The sequence below is a fragment of the Phocoena phocoena genome, chromosome 10 (genome assembly GCF_963924675.1).
Source record: "Phocoena phocoena chromosome 10, mPhoPho1.1, whole genome shotgun sequence".
Taxonomy (NCBI): domain Eukaryota; kingdom Metazoa; phylum Chordata; class Mammalia; order Artiodactyla; family Phocoenidae; genus Phocoena; species Phocoena phocoena.
Genome location: NC_089228.1, coordinates 45,454,049 through 45,475,736, shown reverse-complemented (window position 1 = coordinate 45,475,736; position 21,688 = coordinate 45,454,049). Strand labels below are relative to the sequence as shown.

Here is a 21,688-nt window from a genome sequence, read left to right as displayed (position 1 = left end):
CTCGCAGGCTCTAGAGCGCAGGCTCAGTAGTTGTGGTGCAGGGGCTTAGTTGCTTTGCGGCATGTGGGATCTTCTCAGACCAGGGCTTGAATCCGAGTCTCCTGCATTGGCAGGTGGATTCTTAACCACTACACCACCAGGGAAGTCTCAAGCTTGCATTTTTAAGTGTCATTTTTGTTTACTTTTTAGGAGCTGGAGATGCTATTAGGCTGCCATTTTATCAAACGTGAGAAGTCAGCCCAGAGATGGAAAACTTCATTCTGTATGAAGAGATTGGCAGAGGAAGCAAGACAGTTGTCTACAAAGGGCGACGGAAGGGAACAATCAATTTTGTAGCTATTCTCTGTACTGATAAGTGCAAGAGGCCTGAAATAACCAATTGGGTAAGTCAAGTATGTTTCCCTCCCTTTGGGAAAAGACAGAGTTATGATCAGATAGAGTAAGTAGTATGTAAACAGAAGCCATTGAACTCACTATAGCAAATGGCACATTATCAATTTGGAATGGGCAGCCTTTTCTCTGTAGTGCCACCAATCCTGAATAATGACTAATAAACATACCCAAGTAATTAGCAACTTAGGTTTTTGTTGTTTGTTTTTGTAAGAGTCAGGGAAAATATACTCTATATTAGATCACTTACTTTTAAATTTAGTATATGATTATGAAGCTTTCCAAAGGCAGGACATTGGGTGAGAGTGACTTGGGTTTGCAGTAGCTGTACCAACTTTACAGCCCAGGCTCATTGGACCAAACCTAGCTTTTTTTTTTCCAACTTTTTTTTTATTGCGGTAAAATACACATAAAATAAAATTTATCATCAAGCATTTTTAAGTATACAGTTTGATATTAAATACGTGCATATTGCTGTGTAGCCATCACCATTTTATATGAGGTACCTTTCAGAAACAAAATACAAAGGTGATTGCCGGAGGCCAGGGGAAGGGGAAATGGGGAGTTATTGTTTAATGTGTATAAAGTTTCAGTTCTGCACGATGGAAAGAGTTCTGGACAATTCAACAATCAAACTCTTGGTATTTTCCCAAAAGAGTTGAAAACTTATGTCCACACAAAAACCTGCACACACATGTTTATAGTAGCTTTATTCAAAATTGAAGCAATCAAGATGCCCTTCAGTAAGTGAATGAATAAACAAACTGCTACATATATGCAATGAAATACTGTTCAGTAATAAAAAGAAATGGGCTATCAAGCCACAAGGAGACACAGGAACCTTAAATGCACGTTGTTAGGTAAGAGAAGCTGATCTGGAAAGGCTACATACTGTATGATTCCAACCATATGACGTTCTGGAAAAGGCAAAAGTATGGAAACAGTAAAAAGATGAGTAGTTACCAGAGTTTGGGGGGCGGGGGGAGGAGTGGGAAGGATGAATAGGTGGAGTATAGAGGATTTTAGGGCAGTGAAACTCTTCTGTATGATACATGTCATTACATATTTGTCCAAACCCATGAAATAAATATACACTCTGTTTTCCACAGAGGCTATACCATTTAATATTCCCACCAACAGTGTGCAAGGGATCCCATTTCTCTACATCCTTGCAGGCACTTGTTATTTTCTGTTTTTTTGTTTGTTTGTTTCGTTTGGTTTTTGTTTGTTAAAACAGCCATCATGTACATGAGGAGGTGTTGGCTTTTGAAAGGTGTGTGAACAGTTTAAGGGAAGACAGGTATATGGGGGGCAAGGTGCACAGTAGTTGGTAGATTCAGAGCTGGGAACATGAGGAATTTCTCTTCTGAGGTGAAAATCTAAGCCTTCAGTTAGGAGATGGGGGAAGGGGAAGGCAGTGTTCTAGAAAAGAGGAAAGAAAAGGTGTGAATTAGTCACCTGGAGAACAGACCAGCTGGGGCCATTTGAGATTGGGAATCATCAGTGGAAGGTAGCTCAGTCAGCGTGGTTTGTGTCTGCTTAAGTGCCGTGGGTGTATGCAGAGTGTGTGGAGGGTTGAATTGAACTGGAATAGCAGTACTAGAGCGAGTGAGCTGGAAAGTGAGTGAGTGGTGGTCATGGACTAGGGTGTGTGGAAGAGATTTTGGAGAGAATACAGTTATCAGTAAAAAGAAAAAATCAAAAAAAAAAAAAAAAAAAAAAAAAAAGAAAAAATCTAGGGCTTCCCTGGTGGCGCAGTGGTTGAGAGTCCGCCTGCGATGCAGGGGATGCGGGTTCGTGCCCCGGTCCAGGAAGATCCCACATGCCGCGGTGCGGCTGGGCCCATGAGCCATGGCCGCTGGGCCTGCGTGTCCGGAGCCAGTGCTCCGCAACGGGAGAGGCCACAACAGTGAGAGGCCCGCATACCGAAAAAAAAAAAAAAATCTAGCAATGCTATCCAGTAGGAATATAATGGGGGTTACAGACATTTTTATTTATTTTTTATTTGTAGCTGTGTTGGGTCTTTGTTGCTGTGTGAGGGCTTTCTCTAGGCGGTGAGCGGGGGCTACTCTTCGTTGTGGTGCACGGACTTCTCATTGTGGTGGCTTTTCTTGTTGCAGAGCACGGGCTCTAGGCGCGCGGGCTTCAGTAGTTGTGGCACACGGGCTCTAGAGCACAGGCTCAGTAGTTGTGGCCCATGGGCTTAGTTGCTCCGCAGCATGTGGGACCTTTCTGGACCAGGGATCGAACCTGTGACTCCTGCATTGGCAGGTGGATTCTTAACCACTGCACCACCAGGGAAGTCCTTGTGGTTACAAATCTAATTTTAAAGTTCATAGTATCTACGATGAAAAAGGAAAAATCAGTGGAATTCATTTTATTAATATATATTACATAATCCAGTATATACAAAGTATTATTTCAGCACGCAACCAGTATAAAGTTATCGAGATATTTTTCTAATTTTGATGTTAAGTGTTGAGCATCTGGTGTGTATTTTACACTTGGGGCTCGTCCCAGCTCAGACCAACTGCTCCTCAAAAGAGCACAGTAGCCATCTGTGGTGAGTATTGGCCACTGTATCTCCTGCATTGGCCAGCGCAGGCTCCAGATGGGTGGTTGCGGTGAGGGTGGAGGGTGAGATTGGCAGCCCAGCGTCTGGAAGAGTGGGTACTTGGCATGTACTGAGTGTACAGGAGGGTCCGGAGGGGTGTGCTGTGGCCTGAATTCTGTCGGGTTTTCTGTACCTCTTTTATTTTTTCACTAGGACCTTCCCTTTTCTGTGCCAGAATCAGCAGAGATCCCTTTGAACTTGCTCACTGAGGGTTCTGCGCATTTTCTCTTGGCCTTATATTAGGGATCTATTACAAGGTGCTCTTCAAATTCTTTCTTAGTCACTCTGATGCTTGGTTTTCTACTCTTCTGTCTTCTAAGTCATGTAGATTCATTTTCCTTTATTTTTGGTACAGTATGAGCCCACCTAATTGTTCCTAGAGTGTGCCAAATTCCATTTCTTTTTCTTTTTTTTTAAATATTTATTTATTTATTTGGCTGCGCCGGGTCTTAGTTGCGGCACATGGAATCTTTTTTCTTTTTTTTAGCTGAGGCATGCGGGATCTAGTTTCCTGACCAGGGATCGAACTCAGGCCTCCTGCACTGGGAGCATGGAGTCTTAACTACTGGTCCACCAGGGAAGTCCCCAAATTCCATATCTAAAATGGGGAGCTCTGTATTTCTACTAATTATGGGCCCGTTAGCCTGTGTTGAGTGACAGTAGAATTTGTAATTTTTTTTTCTTTTTTTAAAGAAAATCAGAAAGCAAGGGTGCAAAGCACTTTGGTAAGTTAGTCATCAGCAATTCTGAGTCTTGATGGTTCGCATACATTTTTGTGGTTTTAGTTCCTATATTTAATGGGAATTTTAAAGGGAGAAAGCAAAAATTCCAGAAGCAACTTAGCGTTTTTAAACGGACAGGCTTTTGCATCTTTATTGTTGAGTTTTGAATTCACTCTTGTTTTTGGTGCATAAGTATTCTTATAATCTAATGGAAATGTACATTTTAAGATCGGTAATCATTCCTCTTTTAAGAATCTAGGTGAATTAATATTAGAATTCACTAAGGATATGCTGAAAAAGAAAATAGAAGGCTTTGAGAGTTCTTTTCAATATTGTAAAAGTAATACACTGTCATTATAGGAAATTTGAGAATATAAAGAACTGAATAGAAGGAAAGAGCAGCATTGTTGTATCACCCAAAGGCAATCATTGTTCTTTTTGGTTTGTTTCTTGTCTTTTTTTCTATGGGCTTTTAAAAAATTTTCTAATCATGGTATTACATAATTTTATTTCTTGCTTTTTTCACTTAACATTATAACGTCATTTTTCCATGTTATAAAATTCAACGAATACTTTAATGTTGGCCTAATAATAATTATTAATATACAACTTGTTTAACTATTATTGTATTTTTGAGCCTTTAGGTTATTCTTACTTAAAGGTTTTTTTTGTTTCCTTTAAAATTATTTCTTTTTTCCTCATTATGAAAGTACTGGGTACTTAATATAGGAGATAGAAAATGAGAAGTAGAAAGAATTTAAAAACACGAGTAATTCTCCTCATAACGGCAGCTATTTTGATGTATACCTTCTGGTCATTTTTCCTATGAATATTCTTTTGTGATGTTAATTTACACAAATACACAAAACTTTCGTACAAGGTTTTGTTTGTTTTTAAAGACTGTACATTGAATTAGCATTTTTCCATGTCACCAGCCTTCATAACCATCATTCTTAATGTCTGTATAGAATTCCACTGAATAAATTCCAGTGTTTTCTTATTTATTTCCCAGTTGTGTATTTAGGTGTTTCTTAATAGATGCAAGGGTTTAAGAACTTTTTTATTTTAGTGTGAATGCTGTGTGTTTTTATAGGTTCGTCTCACCCGTGAAATTAAACACAAGAATATTGTAACTTTTCATGAATGGTATGAAACCAGTAATCATCTCTGGCTAGTCGTGGAACTCTGCACAGGTAAGATCATGTAAGAAGTGCTCCGATTGTAGCCACAATATATAGTTTTGAAAAAACATGATGTAGTTTTTTTTTTTTTATAAATTTATTTATTTTTGGCTGTGTTGGGTCTTTGTTGCTGTGCGCGGGCTTTCTCTAGTTGTGGTGAGTAGGGGCTACTCTTTGTTGCAGTGAGTGGGCTTCTCGTTGCGGTGGCTTCTCTTGTTGCAGAGCACAGGCTCTAGATTCGCGGGCTTCAGTAGTTGTGGCACGCGGGCTCAGTAGTTGTAACTCATGGGCTCTAGAGCGCAGGCTCAGTAGTTGTAGCGCATGGGCTTAGTTACTCTGCGGCATGTGGGATCATCCCAGACCAAGGCTCGAACCCGTGTCCCCTGTTTTGGCAGGTGGATTCTTAACCACTGTGCCACCAGGGAAGCCCTGATATAGTTTTTGCTATTTTCCATTTTCCTTCTATTACAAATATAAGCAGTGTTGATACTATTGAGTACATTAACTTGAACACCTATTGCTTGATAGATATTAGGGACTGGAAAAGGGCAAAGGTGTTTGGTAAGAGGAAGACGTGTAAAATTCAATTTGGGGTTAACTTTACTTTGGTATAAAATAATGCTAAATCACCTATATAACACTTAGAAATCTTTTTTAGTGATTATTGATCAAAAAAGCTTTCCCATTCAGTAAAAACAAAGTATTTTAGGTCAACTAGCTATTAGCTAATTAGTTTACAAAGTGCTTATCTTTTTGTGCAAAGGATACTTGCTCTTAAAAACTTAAGCAATATGGAAAAATACAAAGATGAATCAACAAATACCGCCACCTAGCAATAATTAGAGATAACATGTTATAGCTCTTGCTTGCTATAACTTTCTAGGACTATATACAGGAAGAAAGGTGACTAAATACATAGATACTGTATTATCTGGGCTTTCAGTTGCAGTGTCTTTAGGAAAAAATGTAACAAGTACCATGGTGAGTGTACTTCTATTTATACACTGAGTAATAATAATAAATCATTAAATATTAAGATGAAATATAATTATAGCTTTATGAATCTCCTACATACTGGCACTTAGAATTTAATACAATCATTAAAGAGGTTATTTGGAATAATTTATTTGCATTTTATTTTTCTGAATCAATAGGAGGAGTCTGTGGTTTAATTACTTTCATGAGATGTACACACTTTTGAGGTGATCAGGGCACTCAACCTGTTGTACTTTTTGCTTCAGCTGTTATTTGTGACCCCTGGCCATTGTAATAGCCTAACTCTAATTTATGCCTGTGTTTGGAATGGTTCCTCACCCGCCAAACAAAATGAACAGACCCCAAAATACTCCTACCTTCATTGCACTAATTCTGATTGAACTTTCAGATGCCGGCTAAGACTTCACTTTCTCTGAACTTGACTCCTGTTATAATCTTGACCCTAAAAAAAAAAAAAAAAAGGTTTGTTTCTGGCACTTAGATGATAGGAGATGTGAGTGGGACCCTGGTAGGGTATAGAAATGGAATTTGCAGTGTGTCTGCCATTGGCCTTTTATTTCATCAGTGGTGTACGTCAGCGTTTGTGATTTTCTGACTATTAAGGAAGAGCACCTTTTTTTGTTGTGCAGTTCTTGTAGAATGTGACCTCACTTTGCACAGGAGTAAACGTAACCGTACTTTGCACAGTGTGATTAAAGAGCACAGCTTAGGTTACTATTTAACACTAATTTTTGTAGCTGTTTCTTTCCTGAGGGATCTGGAGTGAGAAATCACAGCACCAGAGTGATTCTCCCTTCATCCCACTGGCTTATTTATTGACTATTCTTACAGTCTGAGCAGTCATTCTCCCTGAGCTGGCTCTGGAGCGTGGAGGTTTCCATTTACGGTGCTTGGACCACTGTTTGTTAACATGTATGTTTCCCCTGCCAGACTGTCCAGGTATACTGATTTGATCATGTTTTAATGCTCAGGTCCCAGCATGGAACCTCCCAGAGGCACTGTGTAATATTGGTGGGTTAAAGTGGGTGATTTTAATCAACTTGCAGGTGGTTCCTTAGAAATGGTTATTGCTCAAGACGAAAACCTCCCAGAAGATGTTGTAAGAGAATTTGGGATTGACCTGATTACTGGATTACATCATCTTCATCAACTTGGCATTCTCTTTTGTGACATTTCTCCTGGGAAGGTAATTCATGAAAGTTTGGGTTTCCTGTTTGTGTTTCAATTCATAGGGCTTCCTCAAAGATGTTTTTATTTTTAGATACAATTTTGATATAGAACATCTTGAAATTTTAAGTTAACATTTTTTTTAAACAAAAGGAAGTACATTGTACTATATTTCAGGTTCCTATTTAGCTACCTATTGAAGTAGCTTTTAGAAAGTGAAGTCTCCCCTCCTTTCAGGGTTCTCTGAGTAATTATTATTGCTCTTGAGGTATATGGTGAATGATGAGCTCAACAGATCAGTAAAATAAGATTCTTTGCTCTTAAATTATAGTACACAGTTATGAGCCATTATTTTAGTTTGATGATGACATTCTTGGCTATGTACGTATGATTCCTGATATTATGGGTCAAATATTTTTCTTTTCTGGTAAAACTAATTATCCATAAGTAAACGTGCTTCAGTGTCGTAGAGTCGCAAAACCTGCTTAGAGTCCGAGCCACTTTAACACTGATATTTAGAAGCTGTGGGCCCTGGACAAGTTACCTTTTCTCTCTCTCTGTACCTCAGTTTTCTTGCCTGTGATGTAGAAGGAGATATTTCAGGGAGATTGTGAGGATTATGCATTATATTTAGGTTAAACTTTTAGGACATTTTCTTAGGGATTGTATGTGTTACTGGTCTTAGCTGCTAGTTCTTTTCCTTTGTTAATGTGAACACAATGAAATGAAAAGTTGAATATTTCCTTGTTAAACATTTTTCTAGGCCATCTATATAAGAACCTAATTAAACCTACAAAAAGCTCCGTAAAGATTCTGTATAACAAATAGAAGTTCTTGTTGAAATATTCATATACTTGTGTCAAGACTATAACCACTTAACTGCATTACAGCCCTGAAAGCAGCTATAGACAATATGTAAATGCGTGGGTGTGACTTTGTTTCAATAAAACTTTATTTATGGACACTGGAATGTCAGTTTCATGTAATTTTCACATGTCAAGAAATATTAGCTGATTTTCATTTTTTCCCAACTGTTCAGAAACATAAAAACCTCTCTTAGCTCATGCTTATACAAGCCTAGAGGCTATAACGTACCAACCTCTGTGTGGGAGCTCTTTAGTGAGGTCTAGTATCAGCTCTTTATAACCTAGGAGCTTCAGGCTGATAGTAAGGTTACTTTTATTCCAGAACTGGGGTTGGCAGAGTTCCGGCAGGATGACTGTTTCTGTAAATGGAGTTTTACTGGAACACCCACATTCTTTCATTTATGTATTGTCAGTGGCTGCAGACTTCAATAATCAGGACAGAAGCCTTACGGCTTGCAAAGTCCAAAATATTTACTAACTTAAAATTTTTATCTGCCCCCTGCCGGTGGTTTTCAAAGTGTGTTCCCTGTACCAGCAGCATCAGCATTACCTGGAACTTGTTAGAAATGCAGCTTCTTGGGCCCTACCCCAGACCTGTTGAATCAGGAACTCTCAGGGTAAGGACTAGTAGTTTTTCTTAACAAGGCCTCCAGGCTGCTCAAAAAAAAAGTTTAAAGGTCACTGTTGTAGACTAACTGACATCCTTAGTATTTGTGACTAGAAGTTGAGGGTAAACTTTAAATTGCTTTTAAGGACCAAGAAGCCCCCTGATCCATTGCCAGGGAGGAAGAGATAAAGGTATGATTTCAACAATCAACAGATAACTTCTAATCACAAATTATATTAGCAGACTTGTGCACTTAACACGTGCCAGTCACTGTCAGAAGCCCTCTGCATCGTGTATAGCCTCAGTCCTTACAACAGTCCGAAGAGTTAAGTATCATTTTTTCCATTTTGTAGGTGAAGAGACAGATTTACAAAGGTTAAGTAAAGTCTGCAGGTCAGACTGCCAGTAAGTGGTGGACCTAGGGCTCAAATCTAGATCTCTAACTTCAACACCCTAGTCTCAACCCTAAATCATACATTCTCATTTGAATGAACAACCCCTAGGACAGGTGGGCTTCCAAATCCTCTTTCAACTGTCACTGAGAATAGGTGAGTATAGATTGTTTCATATACTTTCCTTTTTATCTTTCCCAAAAGACTGAGGTTTCCCTCTGTGGTTAAACGATGTGTTTTTCATCTACATCTGAGAAGGGACAATTTAATATTTGATTCTCTTACTAGTCAAATGTTGAATTTATGTTTCTTTCGCTTCTTTTTTTAAAAAATTGTAAGCATTTAATTTTCTGAGTTGTGATGAAGCAAGAAAACCAATACTCAGAGTTCTATAGTGAGATTACAAGAGGTACGGATGGAAATGCAAATTGAATAGAATTTGTTTCTGAACACATTTGTTTTTTAACCTTTATAGATACTCTTGGAAGGGCCTGGCACACTGAAGTTTAGTAATTTTTGCTTGGCCAAAGTGGAAGGTGAAAATTTGGAAGAATTCTTTGCATTGGTGGCAGCAGAAGAAGGAGGAGGTGATAGCGGGGAAAATGTACTGAAGAAAAACATGAAAAGTAGAGTCAAAGGTACGTGGAGAGCTTCCAGGTCAGAACTCTAGCTGTGGGCCGCCCAAGTCACGTGTTTAGGAGATAATGTCCACCTTTTATGTTGCCAGTCAAAAAATGTATTAAAAATGATCAGGAGAAGTCTGGATTTATGGATGGTTTTGTCCAGGGCCTACATTTTCCGTGTGGCTCTAGTGTCGTGTGAGGTGCAGGGAACCTCTGACAAAGCCTTATCCTTAGCTTTATCACTGACCACTCATTAGAACATAAGGAGGGGGGTTTTGTCTCCCTTCCTGCTGTATCCTCAGCACTTAGAACAGTGTCTGGCATACACTGGTGGCTCAGGAGATACTCAGCGTTGTTGAGCAGCTGATATTCTTCTGCAAGTAAGGAAGGTTTTTAAGGGTGCGTCCTTGGGAGGTGGTTTTGTCAGTGAGATGGGGCCTGGGCAGTTAGATTGCTGTGCTTGAGGGGAGAGTGTGAAGTCATATTTCTTATACCAGAACTTTTGATAGATAGAAGTGATAAAGATCTTTTTTCCTCAAGTTCCTGGTGTATGTACTTGAGACTTTGGACCACCGAAGCTCTGGTACACTCACCAGGAAGCAAAGGGCACTGAGAGAGAGAGTGGCATCCTTGGGCTTGGTAGTCATATGGCCATGGATGAGAGGAATGAGGGAAAGGGACGGCGGGGGAGCAGCGGGTTAACAGAGGCCCCATAAATACAAGCGAGGAACTTTAACTTGCAGGGCCAGTCTTGAAGTAAGATTTCACGCCCAGGAAGAAGGCTTTCTAAATCCCCAAATATCATTCCGTGGCATCCTATGAAAATGAGTATTATGGACTATGCTTTTATACAGAAACCAAGGAGGGCAATATGTTTCAGGAATGTGTATTTGAAATTTTCCCCTTTCGTAAGGGGAAGAGGGCTGTGTTGTGAAGAAATGTCAGAGTTTCTAGCAGTGACACTCGATTACTTCTGAGCTTAATCTAAGAACAGTCCCCATGGTGGGCGCACATTAACCTCTTTTCCAAGGGATTGGTGATTACTCACTTCATGGTAAGAACATTCTCATTGGAAGGTGGGAGGCTGTGGGTTTTGGCGAGTGCTCTGTTACTGCCCAGCTCTGTGACTTAGAGGATGTTAGAGTACCTTCCAGGCTTCAGCTGCTCTCATAAGTAAGCAAGGGAACTTTCTATCTCTAGAATTTGGTGTTTCTATGTAATACTAAACTCTGTATCAAGTGTACATGATACACACTAGTGCTGTTCACCAAATAGGTCCTGTTCTGTTCCTCTTCTGGTTACATGGTAGGATTGCATCTTCCCTGCCAAAGCTCACCAAGTGTGCGCAGAAGTGATGCGAGTCTCTTTGGGAATTTTAAGAGCCAGTGTTTAATTTGCTACGTTCTTTGCCCCTGCCTTGGTGATTGAGGAAGCATGGTTGAAATGAAGCCTGGGTCTTGGATGGACTGACTGTGAGGGTCGGGGCCCCTTGGCTGACCTGTGAGGGACTTGTAGTTTCAGTTATAAGAAAACCTGTGTGGTTAAGTGATTGGGAATTTGGGGTGCTTACTGCTGCATAACTTAACCTATCCTATTCAAAATACTACAATCAAAGGTTCTTTACTTTCAGCTATTTGCATTGTTAATTTAAAAAAAGAATGCACCTCAATGTGCCCCACCTCTTACTCAGGTGAATATTCAAAATCTTTGTATTTTTATATATTCTCACATAGTCTTGGGAAGTGGGACCTTAATATTAGAAAACATTTAAAAAATGTGAAATATGCATGAAATTATATTTATGTGCGTGTTCTCCCATCTTTTTTCACCTCACCTGGTCTCTCCTAGGTTGATTTGTGTTGGGAACAGGACAAACGCCTAACAAAGCTGTCCTTTCTCCCTTGTTCTTAGGATCTCTTATCTATACAGCTCCAGAAATTGTGAGGGGTACTGACTTCTCCGTTACCAGTGACCTCTGGTCCTTGGGCTGCCTGCTCTATGAAATGTTTTCAGGTGATTACTTTCTGGTTCAGTTAAAATCAGAGCTGGACACACACACCCAAAGGTTACATCTGGCGTTTTCAAAGAGTTTACCTATAAGATGTGAAAAAGCTAGTTTTCCTAAAATTTTCTATGTACTGATTTTGGCCGACTTGCTTGGTGTCTAGGCATATGCAGATTTGTAGGAACCTTTGACATGGAGGTATTTTTCATGATAATCATTTGGAATGTTGAAATATGCCTAACTGATGTGTCTAACTGATTATTAGTAGAAAATCTTGTAAAGGTGCCTGTGACTGTGAATTGTCAGATGTATCCAGTGGCCCATGTAGGCATTGGATCATGGTTGTCCATAAGTGAATTTTGTATTTGTTAGGTTGATAAATTTTGAATTACACAACTATAAAAATACATAGACAGTGTGCCTGGTATGTACTAGGCATTCAATAATTAGTTATTGCTATATACATATTTTTTCCTGTAAATTATGCAATCCTGAACTATCTGTAGTTGAGATTTATTAAGAATTATTGGTAACAGCAAACTGTTGTTTAATTTTGCAAGTTTTCACATGATTTCAGGAAAACCTCCGTTCTTCTCAGAAAGTTTCTCAGAATTAGTTGAAAAGATTTTTTATGAAGATCCTTTGCCACCTATTCCAAAAGGTAGGATGTTTTTATTATAAATGCAGTTAATATACTCCTTACGTGGACTAAAGGTGCACTTTTATCCCCAAAGTGTGTTTGTATTGATTCATAACCCCTCAAATTTATATTTTCTAAATAGTCACAAATTGATATTTTTAGAAATGCTAGCATTCCTTTTGCTATTTTTTTTTTTTTTTTTTTTTTTTTTGCGGTACACAGGCCTCTCGCTGCTGTGGTCTCGCCCGTTGCGGAGCACAGGCTCCGGACGCGCAGGCTCAGCGGCCATGGCTCACGGGGCCCAGCCACTCCGCGGCACGTGGGATCCTCCCGTACCGGGGCACGAACCCGTGTCCCCTGCATCGGCAGGCGAACTCTCAACCACTGCGCTACCAGGGAAGCCCCCTTTTGCTATTTTTAAAAAGATACTGAAATGGAAAACAAAGTACTACTAAGACTTTCCCTCGTTTAAAAATACAAATTATCTTGTGCTCCTATATCAGAAGAAGTCTGGTTCAAAGATTTAAGAAACTCAAACTTTTATGTCTTTTTTTGGTGTGTTCATGTGTATGTACCATTTACTTAATGTGTAGTCATGTCCCATGTAGTTATTTCTATTTAGTCCTTGAATAGGAACAAAAAGGTGTTTCTCAGTCCTTATCTTGATGAATCAGAATGCTACCCAGATAAGCTTTTAAAGTCTTTTAAGCTAGATATGGTTGTATTTTTAAAGTGTTGGCAATTTAATCATACAAAGTGTAATTAATGCAAGTCTACCATTAACAGTTTTAAGAAAAGAAAAAGAAGGTACAAACATAATAAAACACTTTGCTACACAACTCAAAGGATGTGAATCTTAAGTCACAAAGATGAAAACAGGACTTTATGAAAAATAAGGTTGTGAGTTTTTAAAGAAAAAAATCCTCAGTAATTAATGGAAAGAACAGAAATACGGAATATTTTCAATATTTTAAGAGTCATCCTTGGTGAAAAAAACAACTCTCGGTATTTTGAAAATGGTCTATATTTCTTAAAACAAAAAGCATTTCTTTTTTATTAACTTTATTTTAATTTTCGTAGAAATCAGTCCTTCCTGTCTCCCATAATGATGACTTCTGATTTTTTTTGTTGTTGTTTTAAGTACTCATAGTACTGAGTATTGTTTTCTCCTAATAAGTTAAAGATTTTTATGTAGGGAACAGAAATCTGAGAATGAAGGTATCAAAGGTCTGGTCAAGATACCACTTTGGCCTAAGCGTAATTATTTCACAGGGATCTTGATCAGACTGTGGCCACAGTGCCTGATAGCACCATCTGTTCTGATGGCTTTGGCCATTATCTTCATGGCCACTTCTTTTTAATGATAGACTGATAATTTGACCATGGTATGTACCTTTCTAATATAAAAAGACAAAACACTTGGAGATTAATGGAATTGGACATTGTCATAATATTGTGATGATTATTTTCCTGTTAAAAATCTTTAAAGAGAGATTGCAAGTACTCTAATCATAGTATATTATAAAGCAAAGCTGGTCAAGTTAAGAGAAAATGGTCAGAAAATGAGGCATAATTAATAGCTGAAGACCAAGGGTATGAGTTTGTCAAGCTGGTGGTCCTTACTGGGGTTGTTCAGTAAAGAGAAAGTTTAGAGGTTAGTCAGAACTTAGTTTTTTGAGATTCATATTTTTTGTGGTCCAGGGAAGAGTTTTTAATTTTTGTGTCCTGCCCCCCCCAGCCCTCTCCTGGCATTAAATGAAGACTGTTACTATGTATTCAGTGTTCTCTTAAAAATAATTTATATGCTTAAAATACTATTATTATGATGTTGATGTAGGGTGTGTTTTCAGCTACTTATCACTTTTTTTCTTTTTTGGGTATTACTTTGTGTATAGATTCTTCTCGTCCGAAAGCTTCTTCAGATTTTATTGATTTGCTTGATGGTTTACTTCAAAAAGATCCTCAGAAAAGGTATGTATGGGTAGTACTTTAACATGAATAGAGACTGGAATCCTTTTTGCCTTTAGTGTACTTCTAACACTGTACCGGTCTTAATATAGAAAGAACTGTTCAAATTATCTTTTTTGGAAAAAAAAGAAATCTGAGTTTACACTGAGTGGCTGCGATCGGTTTACAGGTGTTTTTAATCATGAGGAATTTTAACTCTTTTAACGTAGCAAATAGTCGCCTCATAGGTTGACAGATTTTCTTGTAACTCCCAAATCCAAGAGGTACATTTTTTTTTTTGCCCCCCCGTTGTGGATTTCAGGCTAAAACTGTCTGAGCCTACTCAACTAGGGATGACACTGTCAAGATAATGTAATAACGACTAACGGAGCAATATTTCAATGCGATGTGATTTATGATAATCCTGTCATACTGGGACTATCAAGTGACAGGATAATAGGCACAGTGTGAATTTTCTGTGTTGCAGGGATGGCAGGAAGTTAGAAATCCTTATGGTGTGGAGTGGGGCAGGGCAGGAGGGAGTGGGGAGTGAAGAGGGGGTCTCCCTGGCCTGGGAGACAAGAGAACCTAGGTTCTGGTTCTGCCACTAGGTATCTAGGGGTTTTAGGCAAGCATTTGGGGTCTCTGCTTCAGGGTATAAAATGAAGAATAAATTTAGTGTAGCATGTAATGTATCTTCATTAAATATAACTGAAAAACTGCAGAAGACTGTTGATTCTCGTATAAGTTGTAAGACACTCCTATGCTTACAATAGAATGCTTTTAGGATCAACGTTATTTTAGTGGATACCTTCCCAGACATATTTGGATGAGATATAAATATACTTAATTTAACTTACTTTATTTAGGATTTATTTAGGACACATTTCCACATATTTATATCCCATATTAAATACTCTTTTGCATACATGAGACCACCCCATAATCTAGTCTTTTTCTCTCTCTATATTTGCTTGGTTATTTTAAATGGCTGCTGAATGTACATGTAATAACCTGTAATAACAACATTGAGAGTTTTCTTGATTTAGAATATCATATACACTGACTGCTACAGTAAATATCCTATTTTTGTTTTTGTTGTTCACTTAGGCAGTTATCACCTTTGGATAATTTTCTTAAGGTGGGGTGGCTGGCCAAAGGCTGAGAACAGTAAAAAGTTTGACACATTTGCTGCATCCTAGGAACACGGGTGGGTTTATACCTCCAGCATTAGAAATTTCCTCCCCCCACCATTGTTACCTACAATGGGTTTTGTTGATCTTATAAATTTTTGCTAATCTAATGGATGAAAAAAAATTCCATTTTATTGGTAATTTTAATTGTTAGTGAATTTTAGGAGCCCTTTGTATAAAAGGAATATTATATGTGGTTGCAAATTCTCTCTTTTACATTTGTGTTTTAATTTTGATCAAGGTAGTTTTTATTTCAGTATGGAAATTTTGAACGCTTAAATGAATCAGATACAAATTACTTTTTTGTTTTAAAATTTTAGTCGAGCTTAATCATTCTGAGTTTGAGTATACCTCAGATATAATCTATTTAATTAATTTTTTGGCCGCCTCTGCGGCATGCGGGATCCTAGTTCCCCAACAAGGGATTGAACCCGTGCCTCCTGCAGTGGAAGCATGGAATCCTAACCACTGGACTGCCAAGGAATTCCCCTCAGGTGTAATCTACTAGGAGTAAAAGTTGATGCTTTGCTAGTGAGTCTGGGTTTTAAATATGGCCTGAAGTCATTTTAAAGTGGGTGAGCTAGTTAGATAACGTTTTGACTTCTAAAGAGAAGCGTGACTCTGGATATAGTCATGAGGTTGATAATCTTGTTTCTTTCTGAATGAAGTTCTAAAAGTGAAGTTCCAACAAGAATGTGTGAAACAAATCTGATCTGTGTAACTGGGGCATGTCCTGGGAATTCTCTGTGGTAAATCATGTTAAAATAGATTTTTTACATTTATGTTTTATAAAGATTAACTTGGGCAGGACTACTGCAGCACTCATTTTGGAAGGATGCTTTCACTAGAAAAGATCAGGACTCAAGCAACGAGGATTCCAGTGTCAGGTAGTATAAGCTTATTTTTGTGTGTGGGACATGGTTATTAAACACTTGTACCCTTGCTATTCTATTTTTGCAGCATCAATGACATGAATTTCTATGCCTTCATAATAGGAGGAAATCAAGCATGTGTTTAATTAAGGGTTGCTTAAAGAGTTTAGTCATGACATTTTGTGTTCTTGATTTTGCTGATTTTCTGGTCAATTGTTTATCCAGGCAGAGATTTAGTATGGTCGTCATTAGTTTTTGTTCATTGTGTTCAGCTGGCTTCCCACCTTGTCAGCGCATGGTAGGATCTCATTTCCCCAAGTTAGGTGCAGTCACGTGACTTGCTTTGGCTAATAAAATGTGAGCAGAAGTGACCTGTGTTATTTCTGGATAGAAACTCAAAGAGCCACTGTGTGATGTGCCACATTTCTTTCTCTTGATGAGGTAATTGGGAAGGAAATGTCCAAGTGGAGTTGCTGTCAGGCTGGGTCTTTAGTGACCATGGTGAGCATAGCTTTCCTGCCAGCCTTCAGTGGCTATGTGCTTGAGTGAGACATAAAGCTAGGAGATTCTGAGTTCTAGGATTTGTGGATTTTGTGTTACCACAGTATAACCTAGTTCATCCTGACTAATCCACTTCATTTTATTATAAAATCTTTTTAGCCCAGGACAGTTATAAAAGTGATGGTATTTTCAAAAAATTAATTAATTTGTTTTTGGCTATGTTGGGTCTTAGTTGTGGCATGTGGGATCTTTCGTTGCAGCGTGCAGGCTTCTCTCTAGTTGTGGTACACAGGCTCAGCAGTTGTGGCGCCTGGGCTTAGTTGTCCCATGGCATGTGGGATCTTAGTTCCCTGATCAGGGATTTAACCTGTGTCCCCTGCGTTGGAAGGTGGGTTCTTAACCACTGGACCACCAGGGAAGTCCCAAAGTGATGGTATTTTGAAAAGAACAAGGTGAGAAGTAGATGAATAGAGGCAAAGTCCAGATAATTGACTCTCCCTCTCCTCCTTTCATTCGATGGTAAGTGGTTGTCTGATTCTTAATTTTGATCTTGTAAATTCACTGTATCGGATAGAGAAGTCTGAATTCTATTTAAGGTCTCTCCCAAACTTCAGTTTCTGTGATCCATTGAGCTTCAGCTATGTTTTCACATTGTATTAGACTCTGAAAAGTACAGAAACCTGGGCTTAGGACCTGGTCCATCAGTGTCAGCAAATCCCAGGACACCTTTCACCTTAGTTTGTCATCTTCCTTTTAATCTGTATGCTTTTTATTTCTTTTTCTTGCCTTACTTCCCTTGCTGGGACTTTTTCAGTAAGGTAATGAATGAGGAGTGATGAAAATGAACACATTGCCTGGTTTCTCATTTTAGAATGAAAGCATTCAGCCTTTACTTGTTAAATATGATGAGCTGGAGGTTTTTGTAGCTTCCCCTTTTCAGTTTGAATGAATGTTAAATTTTGTCATTCTTTCTGTATCATTTGATATGATCATGTGGTTTTTCTTCTTTAGACTCTCATTATGGACTCTTACATAAAGTGGTTTTCATATATTGAGGCAGCCTTGCCTTCCCACAATAAACCCCACTTAGTCATGGTGTATTATAGTTTTTATGTCTTGATGGATGTGTTTGGGACCAAGTTGCAGTAGGACAAGGAGAGAGGAGAAAAAAGAGAACAGAGCGACAGGGATTTGCTTCACATTCTTGGGGGTCATAACTCTCTGGCTAGAGAAGAGAATGTTCCTCCTTCAGGGTTTTAGGCACTGGCCAGAAGTGGCTACTGTCCCTTGTAGCTGCTGCAGGATTACCTGCAGGCTGGGGAAGGACAAAATGGAAAAAGCAAAAGCAAAAGAACAAACAAAAAACTAGGGTGTTTCCACTGCTCTGACCCTTAGGGGTCCCCTTTCCTGTTCCTTGGAACAGAAATACAGGGCTTCTCTTGGGGCTCCTGTCTACTCACTGCTTTTGAGTCCAGGTCGAACAATACTGGAAGGGAAAAAAATAAAAGGGAAACTCACTACTGGTTCACTGATATCTTGAGTTCTGGTTTACTTCTCCGATCTGCCTGCTGTTACTTATTTTTCAGGGATAAGGTTTATAGGCTTCTTAGTACAATACCTACCATGTAGTAAGTGCTCATTTTAGCTACTCAATGAAAAATATTACTTTCCTAACTCGCTAGTTGTTTTTTTTTCTGGCCATGCCACACAGCTTGCAGGATCTTAGTTCCCCGACCGGGGATTGAACCCAGGCCCTGGCAGTGAAAGAGCGGAGTCCTAACCACTGGACCACCAGGGAACTCCCTCTAACTCAGTAGTTTTGCCAAATGTCCTGTGCAGTTTAAGTATCTTTTCCAACCTCTTGTTTGACAGAGAAAACTCTACAGAAAGCTCAGTAGTAAGCTTGGTTGTGTTGGGTTTCTATCGTTGAACAGCAGAAACCTGGAGTATTCTGGGTCACAAGATTCCAAGGAGATTCTCAAGAGCCCTCATTGTGGACAAGCAAAAGGGGAGAAGAGTGGTGAGCAGCTCAGTCGCTCGTTTAGACTAGGTGAGCTTTCATTTGGCACTCTTGAACTCAGTGCTATTTCTGAGAGTTCCTAATTTGCGTTACCTTTCTCTTTAAATCTCTGTGTACGTCGTGCCCTGCTCATATTTTTGTTCATTGATGGATATTGTTTTATCTTCCTGCCACAGAAAATCCATCTGAGTTGCGGCCTAAGAGCACTCTTGGGGGTCAGTTGAATGAGTCCATGTTTCTTCTCAGGTATGTAAAATGACGGAGCAATAAGGGATCCATGGGAGATGAAAGTGAAATCTTCTTCAAGTGTCTGTTGTTTGGCTGGTAAACCATGTTACACAGAAATAAAGGACAGGGAGAAATGCAAATTCCAGTCTCACTCTCTACTTTCAAAGTTACTGTTAAGTGCTGGCCAATAGAATGTAGACGTCGCTACGTATTTTTAAAAAATTGTAACCAAACCACCTTATTTTTCCTATTTATAAGGGTTAATTAAAACTTTTTCATTTTGTACTTCTACTTCAAATAAAATTGAATTTAAAATTTCAGAACTCCAGCTTTATTTAGATAAAGACTTATAGAAAAAGAACAGGTTGTGTTTTTATTTAAATGTCGCTTTATCTGGGAGGCTTAAACAATATTTGCAATCATTGAAATAATAAAATTAGAATGGTATTTAAAGTGACCAAGACCAGTGTATTTAAAATTTTATTAATGTGTAAATATTGTGTTATATTTTATTTATAGTTTTAGTCTCAGAGAAATAGTTTAATTTCATGACATAGGGGTTATAATGATAAACTAAAGTTTCCTGATTTGTTTTACTCATATTTAAATATAAAGCATGTTAAATTTATTTATATATATCTTGGGCATTTTAAATTCAGTTTTTTAAAAAAAATTTTGTACGATCTCTGGTATATTTTATGACCTAAGTAAGTCCTCGTTTAATGAATGAACAAAAAGGCAAGTAGGTGAAGGAGGGGTGATAATTTGGAAATTTGAAGGAATTCATTAAAAGAGACCGTAATGATCTGAATGGAAGAATTTCTTAAAATGCAGAAAACTCAGAATCAGAGACCTGGGTGTAATGGAGTGGTCCACAGAGTATGGCAGCCATCGATGAGTGTAGGAGGAATCATTAAAAATAGATACAGAATATAACTTGTTGCTTAAGTAGGTACCAAGGTAATTTTCCATTTCAAACATTTTATGAAATAAAATTGTAAACCTTGTCTATGCTTTGTAGAGTATCTGTTCTATTTTATTATGTTAATCCTGCCTAGATCAGCAGACATTAAAATCTTTTTTTTAGGTTTCTGGTTAAAACAGAAAATACTGTATATAGTATAGAAGCTCCAAATAAAAAAAACAATTACCCAGGAAATTACTTTGAAAACAGTTTAAAAAAATGAGTGTCATAAACACAAATTAGAGTTTAAAGTTTTTAAAATCTTAACGAGGTCACATAGAATCATCATATTCTACCGTTTTTCATGAGATGTGTTTTTTAACCCAGAAAATAGTAAACAGGATAAAGTTTCTGAAATGTGAGTAACGTTAACTGGTGTGCACTTTTCAGTTCTCGTCCGACTCCAAGAACTAGCACTGCAGTGGCATTAAATCCTGGTGAGGCTATGACTCAAAGTTCACCACAGAAGACTTCTCCCTTGACCAAAGTAAGCAGAGATGGAATTTTCTTTTTGCGTAGGATACAGGGATTCAGAAGAATAATTGCAAGTTAATCTCTGAACTGTGTTTTTAATTGCAAAATTTACGACTGAGTCATCTTCCTTGATTATCACTGGTTTTTCTAGTAAGTACTCTTAAGAGAGAGGTGCTTCATAGGTGTTTTTTTGCTAACAGCTTTATTGAGATATAATTGACACACCATATAATCCACCCATTTAAAGTGTATAATTCAGGGGCTTTTAGCATAGTCACAGAGCTATGCAGTCCTCAGCACAGTCAATTTTAGAATGCTCATCATTTTGCAAAGAAGCCCTGTACTCATTGGCAGTCACTCCTATTTTCTTCCAGTTTCTCTACCCTCTTGCCTGAGGCAACCACTAATCTACTTTCTGTCTTTATAAATATGCCTATTCCGGACATTTCATATAAATGGGATCGTACAATATGTGATCTTTTGTGACTGGCTTTTTTCACTTAACGTGATGTTTTTAAGATTCATCCAAATTTACCATGTATCAATACTATATTCTTTTTTACTACCCAATAATATTCTGTTGTATATATACCACATTTTATTTTTCCATTCATCCATTTGTGGACATTTGGATGGGTTTCCCCTTTTGGCTATTCCGAGCGATGCTGCTATGAACATTTGTGTACGTCTTTGTGTGGGTGTGTGTTCTATGCTGTATCGTATGATAACTGTTTAACCTTTTGAAGAACTGCCAAATTGTTTTCCAAAGCAGCTGTACCATTTTACATTCTCAGCACCAGTGTATGAGGGTTCCAGTTTTTGCACATCCTCACCAAAACGTGTTATTATGTCTTTTAAAAAATTGTGGTAAAATACACATTACATAAAATTTACCGTTTTAACCATCGTTAAGTGTACGGTTTGGTGGCATTAAGTACATTCACACTGTTATGTAACCATCACCACTATCCATTCCCCCCTACCCATCCCTCCCCCCAACCCCATCCACTGGCAACCACTATTCTACTTTCTGCTTCTATGAATTTGCCTAGTAACCTTATATAAGTGGAATCACACAATATTTGTCCTTTTGTATCTGGCTTATTTCACTTAGCATAATGTCTTCATGATCCATCCACGTTGTAGCGTGTATCAGGAATTTCATTCCTTCTTAAGTCTGGATAATATTCCATTGTGTGTATGTACCAATTTATTAATTCATCTTTTGGTGCACACTTGGATTGCTTCAACCTTTTGGTTATTGTGAATAGTGCTGCATCGTCTCT

The 21,688-nt window shown here is 38.3% G+C and overlaps 1 protein-coding gene across 1 annotated transcript in view; it reads left to right on the top strand.

Moving 5' to 3' along the window:
- Positions 1–245: 245 nt before the first annotated feature.
- The window catches only part of ULK4 (unc-51 like kinase 4), a 512,874-nt gene continuing 491,431 nt past the window's right edge, over positions 246–21,688 (top strand). The window contains exons 1-11 of the mRNA XM_065885322.1: positions 246–383; positions 4,820–4,919; positions 6,950–7,089; positions 9,411–9,573; positions 11,470–11,571; positions 12,141–12,224; positions 14,099–14,174; positions 16,138–16,230; positions 18,651–18,766; positions 18,913–18,982; positions 20,319–20,415. Coding sequence (XP_065741394.1) covers positions 246–383; positions 4,820–4,919; positions 6,950–7,089; positions 9,411–9,573; positions 11,470–11,571; positions 12,141–12,224; positions 14,099–14,174; positions 16,138–16,230; positions 18,651–18,766; positions 18,913–18,982; positions 20,319–20,415 — 1,179 coding nt within the window. The remainder of the gene's footprint in view (positions 384–4,819; positions 4,920–6,949; positions 7,090–9,410; positions 9,574–11,469; positions 11,572–12,140; positions 12,225–14,098; positions 14,175–16,137; positions 16,231–18,650; positions 18,767–18,912; positions 18,983–20,318; positions 20,416–21,688) is intronic.